The sequence below is a fragment of the Scyliorhinus canicula genome, chromosome 11 (assembly GCF_902713615.1).
Source record: "Scyliorhinus canicula chromosome 11, sScyCan1.1, whole genome shotgun sequence".
NCBI lineage: Eukaryota > Metazoa > Chordata > Chondrichthyes > Carcharhiniformes > Scyliorhinidae > Scyliorhinus > Scyliorhinus canicula.
The window spans coordinates 6612010-6630869 of NC_052156.1; the positions used below are offsets into that span (position 1 = coordinate 6612010).

Here is an 18860-nt window from a genome sequence, read left to right on the forward strand (position 1 = left end):
AACTGCAGTGAGAGCAAAAGTGCTTGACGTCTGTTGTTGATAATATGGAAAGATGTGTCATTTGAAACATGGAAGTCTGGCAATACCTGATTTAAGAAACATGAGAGGATACAGGGAAAGATCCCACGAAGGAATAACAGCAGCTGCAAAGAGCAGGATTATAAAATGCAGATTCCTTCTCCCAAACAGGATTTTTGTATGAAGCTAAAAACAATGGTTCACACCTTCATTGAAATTAACTATCTTAGTAAGCATCTGGAAAAGCATGGATGAGGGTTTCAGTTGAGCTAAGTGATAAATGTAAACCTTTCAAGTTACAACCAAGTGGATTTTAGCATACAGCTAAAAGCAATGTTTCACACCTTCATAGAAATTAACTATCTTAGTAAGCAGCTGGAAAGGAAAAGATGAGTTTCAGTTGAATTTGGTGACAATTATAGGTGTGAAGTTCTGCCGACAGCAGGTAAATTAAAAGAAAATCAGTCTACGAGAAACATAATTTAAAGCCAAAATCAAAGTCAAAATTATGAGCTGGGGACACAATTCGAAAATAAAACTATAGAAATGACAGGAACCAAATCAAAATTCACACCTCTATTGAAACCAAAGCATTTTTAAATATCACAAAGGAACTTTGAACATCACAAAGGAAACAATGTAATCAGAGGCCTGAGAGGTGAGGGCATGCCAAAATGAATACTTAGTTGTATTAGAATGTTTAGATCAAAGATACTTTTTACAATCAAAGTGAAATAAAAGTTACTTTACAATAAAGTCATAAAAACTAAATAACTGTTACAAAGAGAATATAAACCCAAAGACCAGAGAAGGAACTACCAGAACTTAGAGAGAGGAGAGAAGCAGAGAAGGAACTAGAGAAGCAGAGTCAGCTTACAGCCAGCTCGGTCATGGGAAAGATAAGACATAGCAGCCGAGCTAAAACAGCCAATACATCGAAGGAAGACTAGAATTTAAAGAGGAGGCAGAGTCAGCTCAGAGACAGCTAGCAGAGCCAGCTCTCACAGCTCGGTACATGGGAAAGATCGGACATAGCAACTGAGCTCACCAGCGAATATATCTAAAGAAGACCAGATTTTAAAAAGAAGATTGATTGTCAAGTTGGGCCTGAAGGTCCCTTCAACCAACCAGAAGGATCCAGAAGCAAGATCTTTTTACTTTTCTGTAAAGACAGTGATTGCATCTTTTAAAAGAAAAAATATATAATAATAAAATAGCTTAAAAGTTTTAACCTGAAACAGTGGTTATTAGCCTACTTTACTTACTTAACAATGCAGGACCCATGACATCGATGCTACTAAGGGGTAAGTAGGTAAAATTCTTCTGTGACGGTATGGGTTAGACCGGGGGATAACTTGAAAATATAGTTTGACCTGAATAGCACCCACCGAAGCCTGTATCGGAGTCAGGGAGTGAGAATCCCTGTTCACCATTTAGAATATCGACCCTTTTTGGTATAGGAGGAATTCTAAGAATAGTGGTGAGTTTTTAACTTCACGTCTGGTCACAGCTTCACTCAGCTCGCAACTGAACTGCTTTCTGCAAAATGCCTGATGCCTTAGCTCCACCCAGTAATTGCATCATCTTACCAAGATGAAATCTAATTAACTCCACAAGGAATCCCCTTAATCCCAAATAAAATTCCATCAGCCCAAGCCTTTTACGATGGATTAATTGCGCCCCTGGCTCCCAGAATATACTTGCCTTTCAAATTAGGATTCAGTTTTAAACATGGCTGCAGCAGTCACACACACACACTAACACGGGCGTTTAACCCTTACTGCACCAAGCACCTGCAACACAATACATCTGAAATCACAAATTCATCACAAAGTTCCTATCCATAACACCCGCAGCTACATTCTCCCATCCAACACACTAAACAATTCAAATCAACTAGTCAAGCATGACTTACCCTTCATTAAAACATGATGACTTTCTCTCAACAACTCAAACCTGTCCAATTGTTCCTTCACTTGTCGTAAATAAACTGAAAAGGTAAACCCCCCTGAGGTTAAAGGAGATCACATGGCCCATCATATCCATGTCAGCTGGAAAAATGAGCCATCCAGCATAATACCACCTGCCAGCTCTTGGTCCCTCGCCCTGTAGGCTATGGCATTTCAAGTGCATGTCCTTGAAAAAGCCCTAAGTATAAATCACATCCAACCACTGCCGTTGTTGCCTCTGGTGTAAAACTACTCCTCAGAATCACTGATGGTTGATTCTAATGATTTCCCCAAAACAACGTTAGACTGACAGGTTTGTAATCCCCTTATCCTTTTAATAACCTCAATCATATCACCCCTCAACCTTCCACACTCTTGGGAATATAAATTACATTAATGCAACTTGTTAAGTATTACCAGGTGCCTGAGGAAAGCCCCATGCAGTCACACTGAGCCATGGAGATGGAGTTTTTTTTTTACAGAGAGCACATATGTAAAGAAAGAATTTGCATTTACGTAGCACCTCTCACAACCTCGGCACATCCCAATTTGCTTTACAGTCAATGAAACACTTGTTGAGTTACAGCTATTATTATAGTGCAGGAAATGAGGCAATTAATTCTCACGCAGAAGGATCCTGAAAACAGCAAAACAAATGACCAGGTGCCACAATCCATTTTTGGTGATGTTGCTTGAGAGATCATTATTTACCAAGACACCACGCTTCTTCAAAATAGGTGCTGTAGGATATTTAGCCTCCATCTGAGAGGGTAGATGCGGCCTCGGTTCAACATCTCGTCAGAAAGACGGCACCTCCGACTGTGCAGCACTCTCTCAGTATTCCACCAGAGTGCCTGCCCAGGTGAAGTACTCAAGTCTCTGGAGTGGAACTTGATCCCACAACCATCGAGCTCAGGTGAGGATTAATAATAAAACAAAATTAAATCCCTAAGGCCTGTAACGAAACCCGTTCTATATTTTTTTCCTGTTTGCTGAATCTGCAGGTGATCCAGCTCTGGTGTATCATAGATATCATAGAATTTACAGTACAGAAGGAGGCCATTCGGCCCATCGAGTCTGCACCGGCTCTTGGAAGGAGCACCCTACCCAAGGTCAACACCTCCACCCTATCCCCATAACCCAGTAACCCCACCCAACACTAAGGGCAATTTATCATGGACAGTCCATCTAACCTGCACATCTTTGGACTGTGGGAGGAAACCGGAGCACCCGGAGGAAACCCACGCACACACGGGGAGGATGTGCAGACTCCACACAGACAGTGACCCAAGCCGGAATCGAACCTGGGACCCTGGAGCTGTGAAGCAATTGTGCTATCCACAATGCTACCGTGCTGCCCTAAATGGCCTCCACACAGAGTGGTAGAAGTTTGGGACAAGCTTCTGCAATTGGCAGTTTTTCGAAGTCAGTTGTTAAATATCAGTCTCAAATTGCTAGCCGTTTGTTAACCAAAGTTTATAAGGAAAGGATGTCCCGAAGCGTGGTACATTGGCGAGACCCTGCAGACGCTGCGACAATTGATGAACGGACATCGCGCGACAATCACCAGGCAGGAATGTTCCCTTCCAGTCGGGGAACACTTCAGCAGTCAAGGGCATTCAGCCTCTGATCTTTGGGTAAGTGTTCACCAAGATGACCTTCAGGACGCGCGACAATGCAGAATTGCCAAGCAGAAACTGATAGCCAAGTACCGCACACATATATACGGCCTCAACCGATACCTTGGATTCATGGTACATTACATTCACCACCCACCATCCAGCCTGGGCTTGCAAAATCCTACCAACTGTCCTGGCTTGAGACAATTCACACCTCTTTAACCTCTTTAATCGCTCTCTGCAGTCGTGCCATCTGGACCTGTAAAGACTTAATTATCTGCAAAGACTCACATTCAAAGCATTATCTTGCATCATTGAATTTGTCTGTATATGTGTTTATGGAACCCACCTCTTCATTCACTGAGGAAGGAGCAGTGCTCCGAAAGCTTGTGTTTGAAACAAACCTGTTGGACTTTAACCTGGTGCTGTAAGACCTCTTACTGTGCTCACCCCAGCCCAACGCCGGCATCTCCACATCAAAGTTAATAAGGGACACAGGAGGTCTTGTGGCTCAGTGACAGCATCCTTACCTTTGGCCCAGCTGCTCTGGTTTCAAGTCCAACGCTGGGACGTGTTGGCCATGTGGTTCAACGAGCTGATAATCAGCTCGAGAATCTTTCCACTGCTTCCCCACTACTCCCCAAAGAGAAAAAAACGTGTCTGTGAGGATACATATGCTTAGAAAAAGGGATATGCTACAAAGATGGACAGAATTAGGTCATAGACTAACCATGATCTCACTGAATAGCAGAACAGGCTTGAAGGGGAAAATGGCTCCACCTGTTCCCACGTTTCGATTCTCTCAGTACGTTACTTTGGAGACTTTTCAGCAAGTGAATTGTTTCACCAAAAGGAAAACGATCTTTCAGCAATGATTCCTTTCTCTTTTATAAATTTAGAGTACCCAATTATTCTTTTCCAATTAAGGGGCAATTAGCGTGACCAACCCACCTGCTTTGCACATTTTTTGGGTTGTGGGGGGCGAGACCCAATCAGACATGGGGAGAAAGTGCAAACTCCACACGGACAGTGGCCCGGGGCCGAACCGGGATCCTTGGTGCTGTGAGGCAGCAGTGCTAGCCACTGCGCCACTGTGCCGTCCTGATTCCTTCCTCTAAGTTCTTATGAAGCGCTTGAACTTTGATATTGATTGACTTACTGTCAGCTTGCAATGTCAGCCTGTGCATTCAAACAAAATTCTTGGTGTGTTTCTGCAGCTTGGAATGTAATAAATTAAGAAGTACACATGATTGAAGCAAGCCGTAAACAGCACATGAAAGCCTCATTCATAAAGTTTTAACCTAATACAGTTCAAACCTCTAGGTTTCAATATGCCAGTAACTGCCAACATTTGTGAGATGCATCATTTTTCAACAGTTCACCTTTCCTTGGATTACTGCCATATTCAATCAGTTTCAGCATCATTAGTGGCATTAATATTAAATGTGTATGAATGATGCTTTCATAAGCTATTTGGAGTTTGTTTCTATAATGTTTCTATCATGTGTACTTCCAAAGTTATTAAAGTTTGAAGTTACACAAGAACTTTATAAACACCCTGTCCTTTGATAATCCTATGACTGCAACCATTATATATATGATTACTTTACATTCTGTAACCCACTTTGACTAAAAGCTCCAACCATGCCACAGGTCATAATAATTATGACAGTTTTAAGTAACTTAAATATTAAATAAAGAACTATGTACCTTTGGTATCTTTCTTAGCATCCTCCTTCAGGTACTCTGCCTTAAGGGGGCAATATAATCTTTATTAGTGTATAATCTTTATTAGTGTCACAAGTATGCTTACATTAACACTGCAATGAAGTTACTGTGAAAAGCCCCTAGTCGTCACATTTGGGCGCCTGTTCGGGTACACAGAGGGAGAATTCAGAATGTCCAATTCACCTAACAGCACGTATTTCGTGACTTGTGGGAGGAAACCGGAGCACCCAGAGGAAAACTACGCAGACACTGGGAGAATATGCAGACTCCGCACAGACAGTGACCCAAGCCGGGAATCGAAGCTGGGACCCTGGCGCTGTGAAGCCACAGTGCTAACCACTGTGCTACCATGCCACCCATGGGATTCCATTTTATTGGTGCCTGATAATGCTTTGCAAAATGCTGTCGTGGTTTGCCATTGCCTCCTGCAGTTTGGCCGACCAGGTAACACTCCCACCCTTGTCGTCTGCCATCAGGAGTATTGGAAAGATTTACAATCTGATGATCAACCTGTTTGGCCACGTAAAGAAGAGTGGAGATACGGACCAGGGTTTCACAGCAGATGAAAGAGGTGAAGATGGGAAATGTTACAGGGATGGAAGTAGGAATCATACAGGAGACTCTTCAATCCAAACTGGCTCACGGTAAAGGATATCCCATTCAGCCCACTCTCCCTGATCTTTACACACAGCTGCGTATGAAAATGAAAATGAAAATCGCTTATTGTCACGAGTAGGCTTCAATGAAGTTACTGTGAAAAGCCCCTAGTCACCACATTCCGGCACCTGTCCGGGGAGGCTGGTATGGGAATCGAACCCGCGCTGCTGGCCTGCCTTGGTCTGCTTTAAAAGCCAGCGATTTAGCCCAGTGAGCTAAACCAGCCCAGACAATCACTTATTGTCACAAGTAGGCTTCAAATGAAGTTACTGTGAAAGCCCCTAGTCGCCACAGTCCGACGCCTGCTCAGGAGGGCTGGTACAGGAATTGAACCGTGCTGCTGGCCTGCTTTCAAAGCCAGCGATTTAGCCCTGTGCTAAACCAGCCCCTGGCGTATTTGTCCCTTCTGAATATGTATCCATTTCCAGTTTGTATGTTACGAAGGAGCCAGCTTCCATCAACCTTTCTGACAGACCATTCCAGCTCACAGCATCTCGCTGAATAAAATAACTCCCCCCTTGCTTCTGTTTCTGGTTCTTTGATGTTATTGGCTTAGATTAGCTGTCAGGTTTAATGCTTTAATGTCATTACAAGTTTACAAGGTAACCTGCTACATGAAGTATTTTTGGTGATTGAACACCGTTCAAGCCCCATTTTTATTTATTATTAACTCTGAGTTGGTCCCAAATTGAAACTACTACCTCAGCCCCTTAAATTTATAACAGAAAGCACTCTTATTTAAGAGACCCACACTGCAGTGACATATGACTGTGTTTGCCAGTTCTCATGTGCCACATACCTCAGTGACTTAGCATTAAAAATAGACCCTAGGGTTCAACATTACTTCTGACAACCACCTCCTATGAAAATAATATAAGAGCTTATTTATAGTGCAAATCACCATAGAGCTGTAAAAAAGAAACTCGTTGCCGTTCAGTAATTAACTTAATTTAAGGTAATCGGCCACTTACCTCCAACACAATCCCCTTAATACCCTTGACAGGGCATCCAGAATGGTAACAAGACCAATTTGAAACACTCATTTCAGGCACTGTATGAGGGGAGATTTTGTACATTTATTGGGGAACGAGAGAGAGGGCTGCTACCTAACTTTGCAAAATATTTTTCACTGAACGCTTTAGAAGTTTAATTCTTTACGCGAGATGTTAAACCTATTTGAATCCTGAAACAGTTGCGTCTTTTACTTGTTTTAAACTCCTAATAACCTCCAAGAGGTACTTTATGGTACAGGCTAGATATTTGCTCCTTTGTCACATTTATATTGGTCTTCAGAAATGTTATCTGGTGTTACTGTCTTCCTATTGGCTTATAGTTCCATCAATCACATGCACCAATAAGATGCATCATGGGAGTTGTAGTTTTGGACAACATAGGATCGTGAAATCACAGCATCGTAACAGCCTCGCTAAGTCTCCTTGTGCTCGATCCACCTCAGGAGGTCGGTCAAAGACCCCCTCCCCCACCAACTTCTCGAACATATTTGCCACATACTTTGTGGCCTGCGTTCCCTCAGGCAGCCCCACAATCCACAGATTCTGTCAAGTAGCTTCCCACACCTTCTCCCTCAGCCGCTTCTGCCCCCCCCCCCCCCCCCCCCCCACCAGCCCCCCACCACGAGCACAATCTCTGCCTCCAGCGAGGCCAACTGGTCCTCATGATCCACCAGCGACTCCTCCACCTCCTGCAGCGCCAAACTATCCGCCTCCCGCCTCCTGCCTTTGCTCCACCCTCTCAATAGTCCCCCTGATGGGGCTCCGCCACCTTAGCCAGATCCTCCAAGGCCTCTGCTGTTGGAACTTGCCGTTCAAAAACTCCGCCAACTGCTCAGTAGACCACTGGGCAGGCAGCGACGCCTCAGAGCTCTCCGCCGCCTCTCTCTCTCTCGCTCTTCTAAAGTCCTCCTGGCCAGACTGCTGCTCCTTGATTGTTACACTCCTCGTTTGATAAGCCCCAAAGAGGCTCTACTGGAGAATTTCTATCTCTCACAGTTAATGCACCAGCAAACACACCCCCTAAATCAGGTGAAAAGGACCAAATAATTCCACCCCGAGCAGGAACCACCAAATGTGCGACCACTCACTCCATGGCCCCCACCAGATGTCCGAGGGGACTTGGTTTTAAAGAGGTGAATGGAGCTTGGTGTGAAAGGGGGTAATAGGCAAATGGAATTTGGAATCAAAGAGGCAACAGGTGAGAGGGACTTGGTTTGAAAGGGGTAACAGGTGAAGGAGACATGGAGTAGAAGGGGTAATAGGTGAATGAGACATGGAGTGGAAGGGGTAATAGGTGAATGAGATTTGGAGTACAAGGGGCAACAATTCAATGGGACTTGGTGTGAAAGGGGCAATTGGTAATGGAACTTGGCGTGAAAGGGGTAACAGATGAGGATTGGATTGGATTTGTTTATTGTCACGTGTACCGAGGTACGGTAAAAAGTATTTTTCTGCGAGCAGCTCAACAGATCACTAAGTACACGGGAAGAAAAGGAAATAAAAGAAAATACATAATAGGGCAACACAAGATATACAATGTAACTACATAAGCACCGGCAACAGATGAAGCATACAGGGTGTAGTGTTAATGAGGTCAGTCCATAAGAGGGTCATTTAGAAGTCTGGTGACAGTGGGGAAGAGGTTGTTTTTGAGTCTGTTTGTGCGTGTTCTCAGACTTCTGTATCTCCTGCCCGATGGAAGAAGTTGGAAGAGTGAGTAAGCTGGGTGGGAGGGGTCTTTGATTATGCTGCCCGCTTTCCCCAGGCAGCGGGAGGTGTAGATGGAGTCAATGGATGGGAGGCAGGTTTGTGTGATGGACTCGGTGTTCTCGACTCTCTGAAGTTTCTTGTGGTCCTGGGCCGAGCAGTTGCCATACCAGGCTGTGATGCAACCAGATAGGATGCTTTCTATGGTGCATCTGTAAAAGTTGGTAAGGGTTAATGTGGCCATGCCGAACTTCCTTAGTTTCCTGAGGAAGTATAGGAGCTGTTGTGCTTTCCTGGTGATAGCGACGACGTGGGTGGACCAGGACAGATTTTTGGTGATGTGCACCCCTAGGAATTTGAAACTGCTAACCATCTCCACCTCGGCCCCGTTGATGCTGACAGGGGTGTGTACAGTACTTTGCTTCCTGACGTCAATGACCAGCTCTTTAGTTTTGCTGGCATTGAGGGTCAGATTGTTGTCGTTACATCACTCCACTAGGTTCTCTATCTCCCTCCTGTATTCTGACTCATCGTTATTCGAGATCCGGCCCGCTATGGTTGTATCGTCAGCAAACTTGTAGATGGAGTGGAACCAAGTTTTGCCACGCAGTCGTGTGTGTACAGGGAGTAGAGTAGGGGGCTAAGTACGCAGCCTGGCGGGGCCCCGGTATTCAGGACTATTGTGGAGGAGGTGTTGTTGTTCATTCTTACTGATTGTGGTCTGTTGGTCAGAAAATCGAGGATCCAGTTGCCGAGTGGGGAGCCAAGTCCTAGGTTTTGGAGCTTTGATATGAGTTTGGCTGGGATTATGGTGTTGAAGGCCGAGCTGTAGGGGAACTTGTGAAAGGGATAATAGGTGAATGAGACATGGAGTGGAAGGGGTAATAGGTGAATGAGACATGGAGTGGAAGGGGTAATAGGTGAATGAGACATGGAGTGGAAGGGGTAATAGGTGAATGAGACATGGAGTGGAAGGGGTAATAGGTGAATGAGACATGGAGTGGAAGGGGTAATAGGTGAATGGGATTTAGAGTAAAAGGGGAACAATTCAATGGGACTTGGTATGAAAGGGGCAATCGGTGAATGGAACTTGTTGTGAAAGGGGTAACAGAGGAGGGGGACTTGTTGTGAAAAGGGTAACAGAGGAGGGGGACTTGTTGTGAAAAGGGTAACAGAGGAGGGGGACTTGTTGTGAAAAGGGTAACAGAGGAGGGGGGCTTGTTGTGAAAAGGGTAACAGAGGAGGGGGGCTTGTTGTGAAAAGGGTAACAGAGGAGGGGGGCTTGTTGTGAAAGGTGTAATAGGTGAACAAGACTTGAATTGAATCTCGATACAAGCATCAGAATTTTGGATGACCTCAAGTTCTGGAACAAAAGTCTAATCTTCGCAACTTGAGCTAATGATGCCATTTAACCGGAGCTTGATTCTGGGCTGTCTGCCCGGGACAGAGGGGTCCTGCCGCCGAATTGAGAGTTCCCCGTGTGTTCCGCCCATTGTGTCGCTGTCCCTTACGTGTGTTACTGAAGGTCAGCCAGCGGCCGGCAGTGTTGCTGTTTCACACCTTCCTCTGCGGGGGGGGGAGGCGGACAGATGGATTGAAGGGATGGCTGTTTGCAGCAGAGGCTGGCACCCCGCACAGAGGCTCGCTCATGGCCACGGGCCCTGTTTCTCTGACTAGTTGGACCCTCCCCCCAGACAAGCTGTAACTTTTGCCCTGCTTCGGACCCCCTCTTTCCAATGACATGTGTGCCGGGTGCTGCTGCCCTCGCAAAGGGGATCGTGTGACCCCCCAAGGCTTATTCTACAAGGATTTCCCTCACTTCGTCAACGGAACTGGAAATTACATTTTCTGCAGATACTGGGAGCCTAAAACACCGCCCAGGTCAGCTTCACCTGATAGCTAAACACAGAAAATGTCAGAGCAATAGGCTTTGAATCAGGTCCAGCTTATTGAGACTGGGCTGTGGAGTTAGTTTCTCATTGGGCAGGTGTAATTGACCCTGGTCAGTTTCACCCTCCCTCCCCCAAGGGGTGGATAGAGATGGGGGGAGATACTTTCCCCCCCTCCCTCTGCTGTGAGCTGGGTCTGCCCCCTGAAAGGCAGGGGACAAATGGGCAGCACAGTATTTAGCACGGTTGCTTCACAGCTCCAGGGTCCCAGGTTCAATTCCCGGCTTGGGTCACTGTCTGTGCGGAATCTGCACGTCCTCCCCGTGTCTGCGTGGCTCTCCTCCGGGTGCTCTGGTTTCCTCCCACAGTCCAAAGATGTGCATGTTAGGTGGATTGGCCGTGCTAAATTGCCCCTTAATGTCCCAAAAAGGTTGGGTGGGGTTACTGGGTTACAGGGCTTGGGTGGGGTGCTCTTTCCATTGACCAGTGCAGACCCGATGGGCCAAATGGCCTCCTTCTGCACTGTAAATTCTATGATTCTATGATGTTACGCCCTGTATGACCTCAGGACATCCCAAAGCGTTGGCAGGCCCCCCCCCCCCCCCCCCCCCCCCCAGGGAGTACTTGCTAAGTCTCAGTAATGTGGACAGGGATGGGTTGTGGGGCACTTGAGCAGCTTTTGGATGAACTGTTGAAACGCCGAAGCCAACAGGCCGGCAAACGGGATTAGAAGAGATAGGTGCATGATGGCCGGTGTAGACTCGATGGGCCAAAGAGCCTCTTTTCTGTGCTGTAAAACTCTGTGACTCTATAACTGGGATGCAGGAGTCTTCCTCACTATGGGGCGGGGTTGGGTCAGGGTGGGGTGGGGGGGTTGGTTCATACAGTGGATCGGGTGGAACTGTTCCCACTGGCGGGGGTGAGGCGGTGGGGGGCGGGGAGGGGGGAGAGTAGCCAGAGGACACAGATCTAAGGCAGTTGTAAAGGCGATGGGGATACGGTTTCATGCAGTCTGATCCTCTGAGTGGGAAGGTGCTGCTGCCGAGGGAGGTGGACCGTGCAGATTGGATAATAAGCCGCTGAAGGAAAATGAATAAATACATGCATGGCTTTATTTTTAGGGCAATAGGGAGGAGGGAGATTGGGACTAATTAGGCAGCTTGTTGAAAGAGCTGGCACAGGCTCAATGGGCCAAAAGGCTTCCATCTGTCCTGTACATGTTTATGATTCCAATATATATGTGCATGCACTTTCTGGCGCTCTCACTGATAGGGTGTGGAAACTGTGAGATTCTCCCTCCCCGCCTGTTAGTGACATTTCCAACAGGATACAGACAGCTCATTGAACACAGACTGGGGATTGAAGCTCGGACTGGGCCGGTTTGTGTGGCTTACGGCTCAGTGATGTGCTTGACGTCTGAGTCACAAAGCCTGAGTGACAATGGCTGTTCTTAACGCCGGTGACTAAAGGAGGAACACACCTGCATTTCTATAGTGCCTTCCACATCCTCAGGATGTCCCCGGCCCTTTAGAGTTAATCATAGAATCGGAGAATTTACAGTGCAGAAGGAGGCCACTTGGCCCATCGAGTCTGCACGGGCCCTTGGAAAGAGCACCCTACTTAAGCCCACACCTGCACACTATTCCCGTAACCCAGTAACCCCATCTTTCGGACACGAAGGACAATTTATCATGGCCAATCCGCCTAACCTGCACATCTTTGGACTGGGGCGGAAACCGGAGCACCCGGAGGAAACCCGCGCAGCCACAGAGAGAACGTGCAAACTACATTCGAACAGTCACCCAAGGCCGGAATTGAACCCGGGTCCCTGGTGCTGTAAGGCAGCAGTGCTAACCACTGTGCTACCCTGCCGTCCATGAAGAAACATAGAAAATAGAAGCAAGAGTAGGCCATTTGACCCTACTCCACCATTCAACATGGCTCATCCTCTATCTCACTGTCATACCCCAGCGCTCTCCACACCCCTAGAAATCTATTTCCTTCTCAAATATATTCAGTGACGTGGCCTCTACAGCCTCTGTGGGAGCGAATTCCACAGGTTCACCACCCTAACAACAGCTACTGTTCCAATGTAGCAAGCAGAACAACTAATTTGCACAAAATCATCAGGAAACCTGACATCACTGGGGAAATGCTGGAATCTATTATTAAGGACATGTTCTTAGAAGGATGAGGGGGGATCTTATAGAAACATTTAAAATTATGAAGGGAATAGATAGGATAGATGCGGGCAGGTTGTTTCCACTGGCGGGTGACAGCAGAACTAGGGGGCATAGCCTCAAAATAAGGGGAAGTAGATTTAGAACTGAGTTTAGGAGGAACTTCTTCACCCAAAGGGTTGTGAATCTATGGAATTCCTTGCCCAGTGAAGCAGTTGAGGCTCCTTCATTACATGTTTTTAAGGTAAAGATAGATAGTTTTTTGAAGAATAAAGGAATTAAGGGTTATGGTGTTCGGGCCGGAAAGTGGAGCTGAGTCCACAAAAGATCAGCCATGATCTCATTGAATGGCGGAGCAGGCTCGAGGGGCCAGATGGCCTACTCCTGCTCCTAGTTCTTATGTTATCAAGACAGTTAGAAAACCAGAATATAACTCGGCAGAGTCAGCATGGTTTTGTGAAAGGGAAATAGCTTTTTTTCAGCTAGTAACGAACAGGGTAGATGGAAGTGAACAAGTGGATACTGTATTTCCATAAGGCCTTTGATAAGGTGTCACATAAAAGGTTTTTAGACAAGATAAGGGGTCCATGAGGTTGGGATTAATATATTGGCATGAACAAAGGATTGCTTACCAGTTTGTAGGAAGGGAGTAGGGATACATTTTCAAATTGGCAGACGAATTACAAGGTGTTACAAGGATCAGCGGTGGGATTTCCACTATTTACGATTTATATTATTGCCAGAAATAAAGATGCAGCCAGTGATATATTCAAGTCTGTTATGTTGCCATAATAGGTGGGGAGGTAAACTGTGAGGAGGACAGAAAGAGGCTGCAAAGACAGGTTAAATGAGAGGACAATAAAGTGACATATGGGGAAATGTGCAGTTGTTTACTCGGTAGGAAGACTTAAAGGCAGAATTTTTTTAAGTGTAAGGATCTTTAAAATGTTGGCGTTGACACAGATTTGGGTGCCCTCGGACAAGAAACCTAGAAAGTTCGCAGGCAGGTGGCAGCCGCCCGTCTTGTCAGACGATGGTTTGTGTTGTGGTGGTCAACTCTGTTAAGCATCTCCTGTTGTGGCCCAGAGTCCCACTCTGGTCCAGCAATCTCCCATTTGCTACAGAGGAAGATAGTGGGCTGGGAGGGGGCCCGATTATCTGGCCCCATTTTCTCTGGCTCCTCTTCTCGGCCAGATGACGTTTTCATTTCTGCTCACCTCTTCCAATGCCCTTCCAACCAGTCAGCCTCCGGAGGCCATGGCTGTCAGCAATTACCTCCCAGTTGTCTGTGTCTGCCATCTTCATATTTCACTTGAAGGTCTCCTTGTTGCGATGGTTTGGATTCCCATGAGTTCATGGTCCATTGGCCACTCCACCGCACAGAAGGTCTTTGAGTACACGACCATTATCAGCTGTCCAATGAACATAGCTGATCCAGTGGAGACATGGGAATGGATGGGGAGACGGGATTGGGGGGTGGGGGGATGTCTGGTTGGTGGGGGTTTCTTTACTCTTCTGTTTTGTTTTTGTTGTTTTGGAAGGTTTTGGGGGGAGGATTTGTTTGGGGTTGGTGTTTTGCTCAAAGTATTTGTATGTTTGGTAATTTTGTACAAAATGTTACAAATTTAATTAAAACATTAATTAAAATACCAATCAGCGTGTGCTGAGATGGTGATCTTGTCCTGCCAAGAGATGTTGAGGATGCATCTGAGACAGAGAAGGTGGAAACTGTCCTACCTTTTATCCTTCCTAGCTTATGGTTTCAGCACTGCACAGGAGTGCGCTGCGCATACGGACTTGGTAGACGCATGGTTTGGTGTTCTCAGTCAGATTGCTGTTGTTCCACACTCTCTTGTTCAGCTTGGACATAACAGCTGCAGCTATTGAAATGTGCTTGTTTATTTCGGCACCAAGTGACAGATTGCTGGTGATTGTGGAGCCCAGCTATGTGAAGCTAGCAATAATCCCCAGTGTCACATTGTCAATGCTGATAGATGCAGTATGACAACATCCTGGACTGAGACATATATTTTCCTGCTGCTGATGGTTAAAGCAAACTCTTTACGAGCCTGGAAGAGCCAGCCCATTTGCCCCCTTAGGTGTTCCTCAATATGGAATCAGTAAGAAGTCTTACAACACCAGATTAAAGTCCAAAAACCTGTTGGACTTTAACCTGGTGTTGTAAGACTTCTTACTGTGCTCACCCCAGTCCAACGCCGGCATTTCCACATCATCAATATGGAATGTTAGTGCGCCATCGTCAGAGTACTCCAACTCTTTGATGAGTGCTTTCTGCATCCCTTTGCCTTGGATATCAGGTGAGCAAAGTTGCACAGCCTTCCATCAGTTTTGGTATGTGAGTAAATGCCCTCAGTAGATGCGAATAACAGCAGCAAAGCGAACATGCCAAAGAATGTTAGTGCCAGAACAAAACCTCCTTTAACCCCACTGTGGATCTCAGAGGGTTCTGGCTAAACTTATCTATCACGTTGCCAGAAAGAAGAAAATGACAATGTGCCTCAAGCAGGTGGTCAGCATAAATGGGAGCCGGCCTAGAGACTGCCCCAACTTAAAGTGCCGATGGAGTTTCCTCGATATTTCAGCGTCCACTGGGTTCATGGAGTACATTGCCGGTGCCAACGGAAGGGGTGCTGTTACCAATGCCCCCAAACTTGTCCCCGTACATGACCCCGACTCCATGTTAACCCAGAGAGCCCCAGCACCTTCTCTGTGTTGGCCACCCAATAATAGTGCAGCAAATTTGGCAACGCTCAACCCCCTGCCTGTCTCTCCCTCTGAAGCACCCCCCGCCAAACCCTCAGGACTTTATCCGCCCAAATAAAACCGGAAATAGGGCAGCACGGTAGCACAGTGGGCAGCACTGTTGCTTCACAGCTCCAGGGTCCCAGGTTCGATTCCCGGCTTGGGTCACTGTCTGTGCGGAGTCTGCACGTCCTCCCCGTGTGTGCGTGGGTTTTCTCCGGGTGCTCCAGTTTCCTCCCACATGTCCTGAAATACATGTTGTTTGGTGAATTGGACATTCTGAATTCTCCCTCTGTGTGCCCGAACAGATGCCTGAATGTGGCGACTAGGGAATTTTCACAGTAACTTCATTGCAGTGTTAATGTAAGCCGACTTGTGACAATAAAGATTATTATTATAATAAGCCGCTCAACCTCCCAGAAAAATGACTTGGGCAGGAATACCGGGAGTCACTGAAGTAAAATTAGAAATCTCGGCAAGATGTTCACCTTAACCGATTGGACCCAGCCCACCTACGACACAAACCCAGGACCAAACCCAAACTTCTCCAACACCAGAAAAAGATACCCCCACTCCACCGGCTCGAAAGCCTTCTCCGGGTCCAATGATACAATTACATCTGATACCAGCCCGGCCGCTAGGGTAAGCACCGCATTCAGCAACTGGCACACGTTTCAAGACAACCTGCGTCCCTTCACAAACCCTTTTTGATCTTCCCCTACTAGCTCCAGCCAGTAACTTGGCATCCACGTTTAACAGGGAGATCAGACGATACGACCCACACTTTATGGGGTCTTCATCCTTCTTCAGGAGCAGTATGATGGATGCCTGCCCCCGTGTCTCTGGAAGGGTGCCCCATGCAAAAGAGCCGTAAACATGTCCAACAACAATGGACCCAATGTGGTAAACCACTGTTACACCTGTATTAGGTGATGTAAGGTAGGACCTGGTATTACAGGTTCGCCGGTAGCCCCTGCCTTCTGGCTCCGCCCAGTAGGAGGAGTCGTGTCCTCTATTCAGCAGCCATTTCGCCAGCTGCAGCAGGAGGCCACACATCTTACTGCAATAAAGCCACAGTTGTACCCAATCTGAGTCTTTGTACAATTGATTGTGCATCACCCAACTGATCCGAAAACTTCTGATACAATTCTCCCGGGAACACATCCGGGCCCGGTGCCTTTCTGCCCAGCATAAGCTTTAACGCTGCCTGAATTTCCTCCAGGCCCAATGGTGCCTACAGCTCCTCCTTCAAATCCTCCCCCACCTTGGGAAACTAAAACCTCCCAGAAACTCTGCCAGCTTTCGTTAGTCCTCTGGTGGCTCTGACCTATACAACCTCTCATAGAAGGCCCCAAACACTTCATTCACCTTCTCCCAGGTGGACACCAGCCTACCCTTCAAATCCTTAGCCTGAACAATCTACCTGGCTGCCTCCTGTCACCCTAACTGATGAGCTAAGAGATGCCTGGCCTTCTCCCCATACTCATGCACAGCCCCTTTTGCCTGTCTCAATTCGTGCCCCAATTGACTGAACAAGTCAAACTGTAGTTGTAGTTGTTTCCTTATGTGGCAAAAGCTTCAGGATCGGGTACGTCGCAATACCTACAACCCACCCCTAGAATCCCATTCACCAGTGTCTGTCGCTTCTCCCTCACCTCCGCGGCCACATGTGCCTTATACACTAGGGTCTCCCCTCTGATCACCACCTTCAGCCCCTGCCACAAAGTTGAGGGTGAAACCTCCCCATTATCATTATTTTCAATGTACTCCGCATGGCTCTTGAAATCCTAATACATTGCCCCGCAGGCGTGCAGACGTGCGGTACACTCAGGTTAGCTGTGCTTTGAAGTGGGTGCAGCGAGACGCTCCGTTGTGTTAAAGCACCACTGCCAGTTCAAGAAGGAGACCCCACTTCTCGAGAGGATAGTGGGGCCTGAGCAGAAAACCTGACCCTTGGCAGCGATGTCCACATCCCGAGAATGAATTTAACAAATACTCCCCACAAGCATTTCTCAAAAATGACTCCATGCAGGGCAGCACGGTGGCGCAGTGGTTAGCACTGCTGCCTCACGGCGCCGAGGTCCCAGGTTCGATCCCGGCTCTGGGTCACTGTCCGTGTGGAGTTTGCACATTCTCCCCGTGTTTGCGTGGGTTTCGCCCCCACAACCCAAAGATGTGCAGGCTAGGTGGATCGGCCACGCTAAATTACCCCTTGGAAAAAATTGGGTACTCTAAATTTTTAAAAAACATTTTTTTTAAATGACTCCATGAGAGCCCCAGAGACCAGGATAGCTTTGGGATTGACTCCTGGTCTGTGCAAAACTGGCTGATTTCAGCTCATGTCGGATTGGCCATGCTAAATTGCCCGTAGTGTCCTAATAAAAGTAGGGTTAAGGGGGAGGTTGTTGGGTTACGGGTATAGGGTGGATACGTGGGTTTGAGTAGGGTGATCATGGCTCGGCACAACATTGAGGGCCGAAGGGCCTGTTCTGTGCTGTACTGTTCTATGTTCTATGTAAGTCAGCAGACTGCCTCCCACCTCAACTAACCCCTCCCACTCCTAAACAAACCCTCCTGACTCATCGAGCCTCGCCAATTTGACCCAATAGGTTGCGGCCCCTCCTCACACTCCACTCCCATTCACTCGCCTTCCCCTTCGTCACAGCAAGGTGTCCCACACAGGGCCCCGCCCAAAAACAAACAGAAAAAAGGCCAACAACCCCAACCCCCAGGCCCATGCTCCCTACTCCCTCGTCCCTATCCCAGCATCCCTACCATGTTCCTCTATCCCTCCAATTATCAGGTCAATCCCCCGCTCTACCATCCCCCACAACCCTGGTCTCCAGGAACAAAATCCCCCCCCCCCCCCCACCACCCTTCAAGAAAAAATAGCAGACTTACAGTCACCCTAACCCAACTTACACATACAGAAAAAGAACTCCCTCCACCAGCCCTCCTCAAACCAGGCCCAGTCCTTTGTCCTTGATGTAGGCCTCAGCCTACTCCAGCGTGTCGTTAATCCAAGTCTCTACACTCGGGGGCTTCGAGTCCCTCCACATTAATAAAACCCACCTCCGGGCTACTCGGGAGGCAAAGGCCAAGACGTCAGCGAAATAATGGACCCTCGAGTCCTACGTGAACCTCCGCCGCGCTGGATACACCACCCCAAATCGCATACGCTTATTGTACAGCACCGCCTTCGCCTTACTGAAGATCGCCCACCGCTTCGCCAGTTCAATGTCCTGATCATGTGCCCATCCCCATTGATGGTCCGACTCTTCTTGGCACACTCCAGGACCACTCCTTCCTCTGGTAACTGTGAAATCGGACGATCGCC

The 18860-nt window shown here is 47.3% G+C and overlaps 2 protein-coding genes across 4 annotated transcripts in view; one reads left to right on the plus strand and one right to left on the minus strand.

Annotated features, from left to right (window-relative positions):
* Window positions 1–6977, minus strand: part of kbtbd12 (kelch repeat and BTB (POZ) domain containing 12) — an 85403-nt gene extending 78426 nt beyond the window's left edge. Inside the window, exons 1-2 of one of the 2 annotated variants that reach the window (XM_038812729.1) lie at window positions 6943–6977; window positions 5297–5336 (exon numbers count right to left, since the gene is read on the minus strand). The gene's annotated coding sequence lies outside the window, so the exon portion shown is untranslated. The remainder of the gene's footprint in view (window positions 1–5296; window positions 5337–6942) is intronic. The other variant, XM_038812728.1, reaches the window with a different exon arrangement.
* A 3165-nt stretch (window positions 6978–10142) lies between these two features.
* LOC119973950 (monoglyceride lipase-like) overlaps window positions 10143–18860 on the plus strand; it is a 52626-nt gene continuing 43908 nt past the window's right edge. For both annotated transcript variants that reach the window (XM_038812635.1, XM_038812636.1), the window contains exon 1: window positions 10143–10572. In XM_038812635.1, coding sequence (XP_038668563.1) covers window positions 10433–10572 — 140 coding nt within the window. In that variant the 5' untranslated portion in view covers window positions 10143–10432. The remainder of the gene's footprint in view (window positions 10573–18860) is intronic.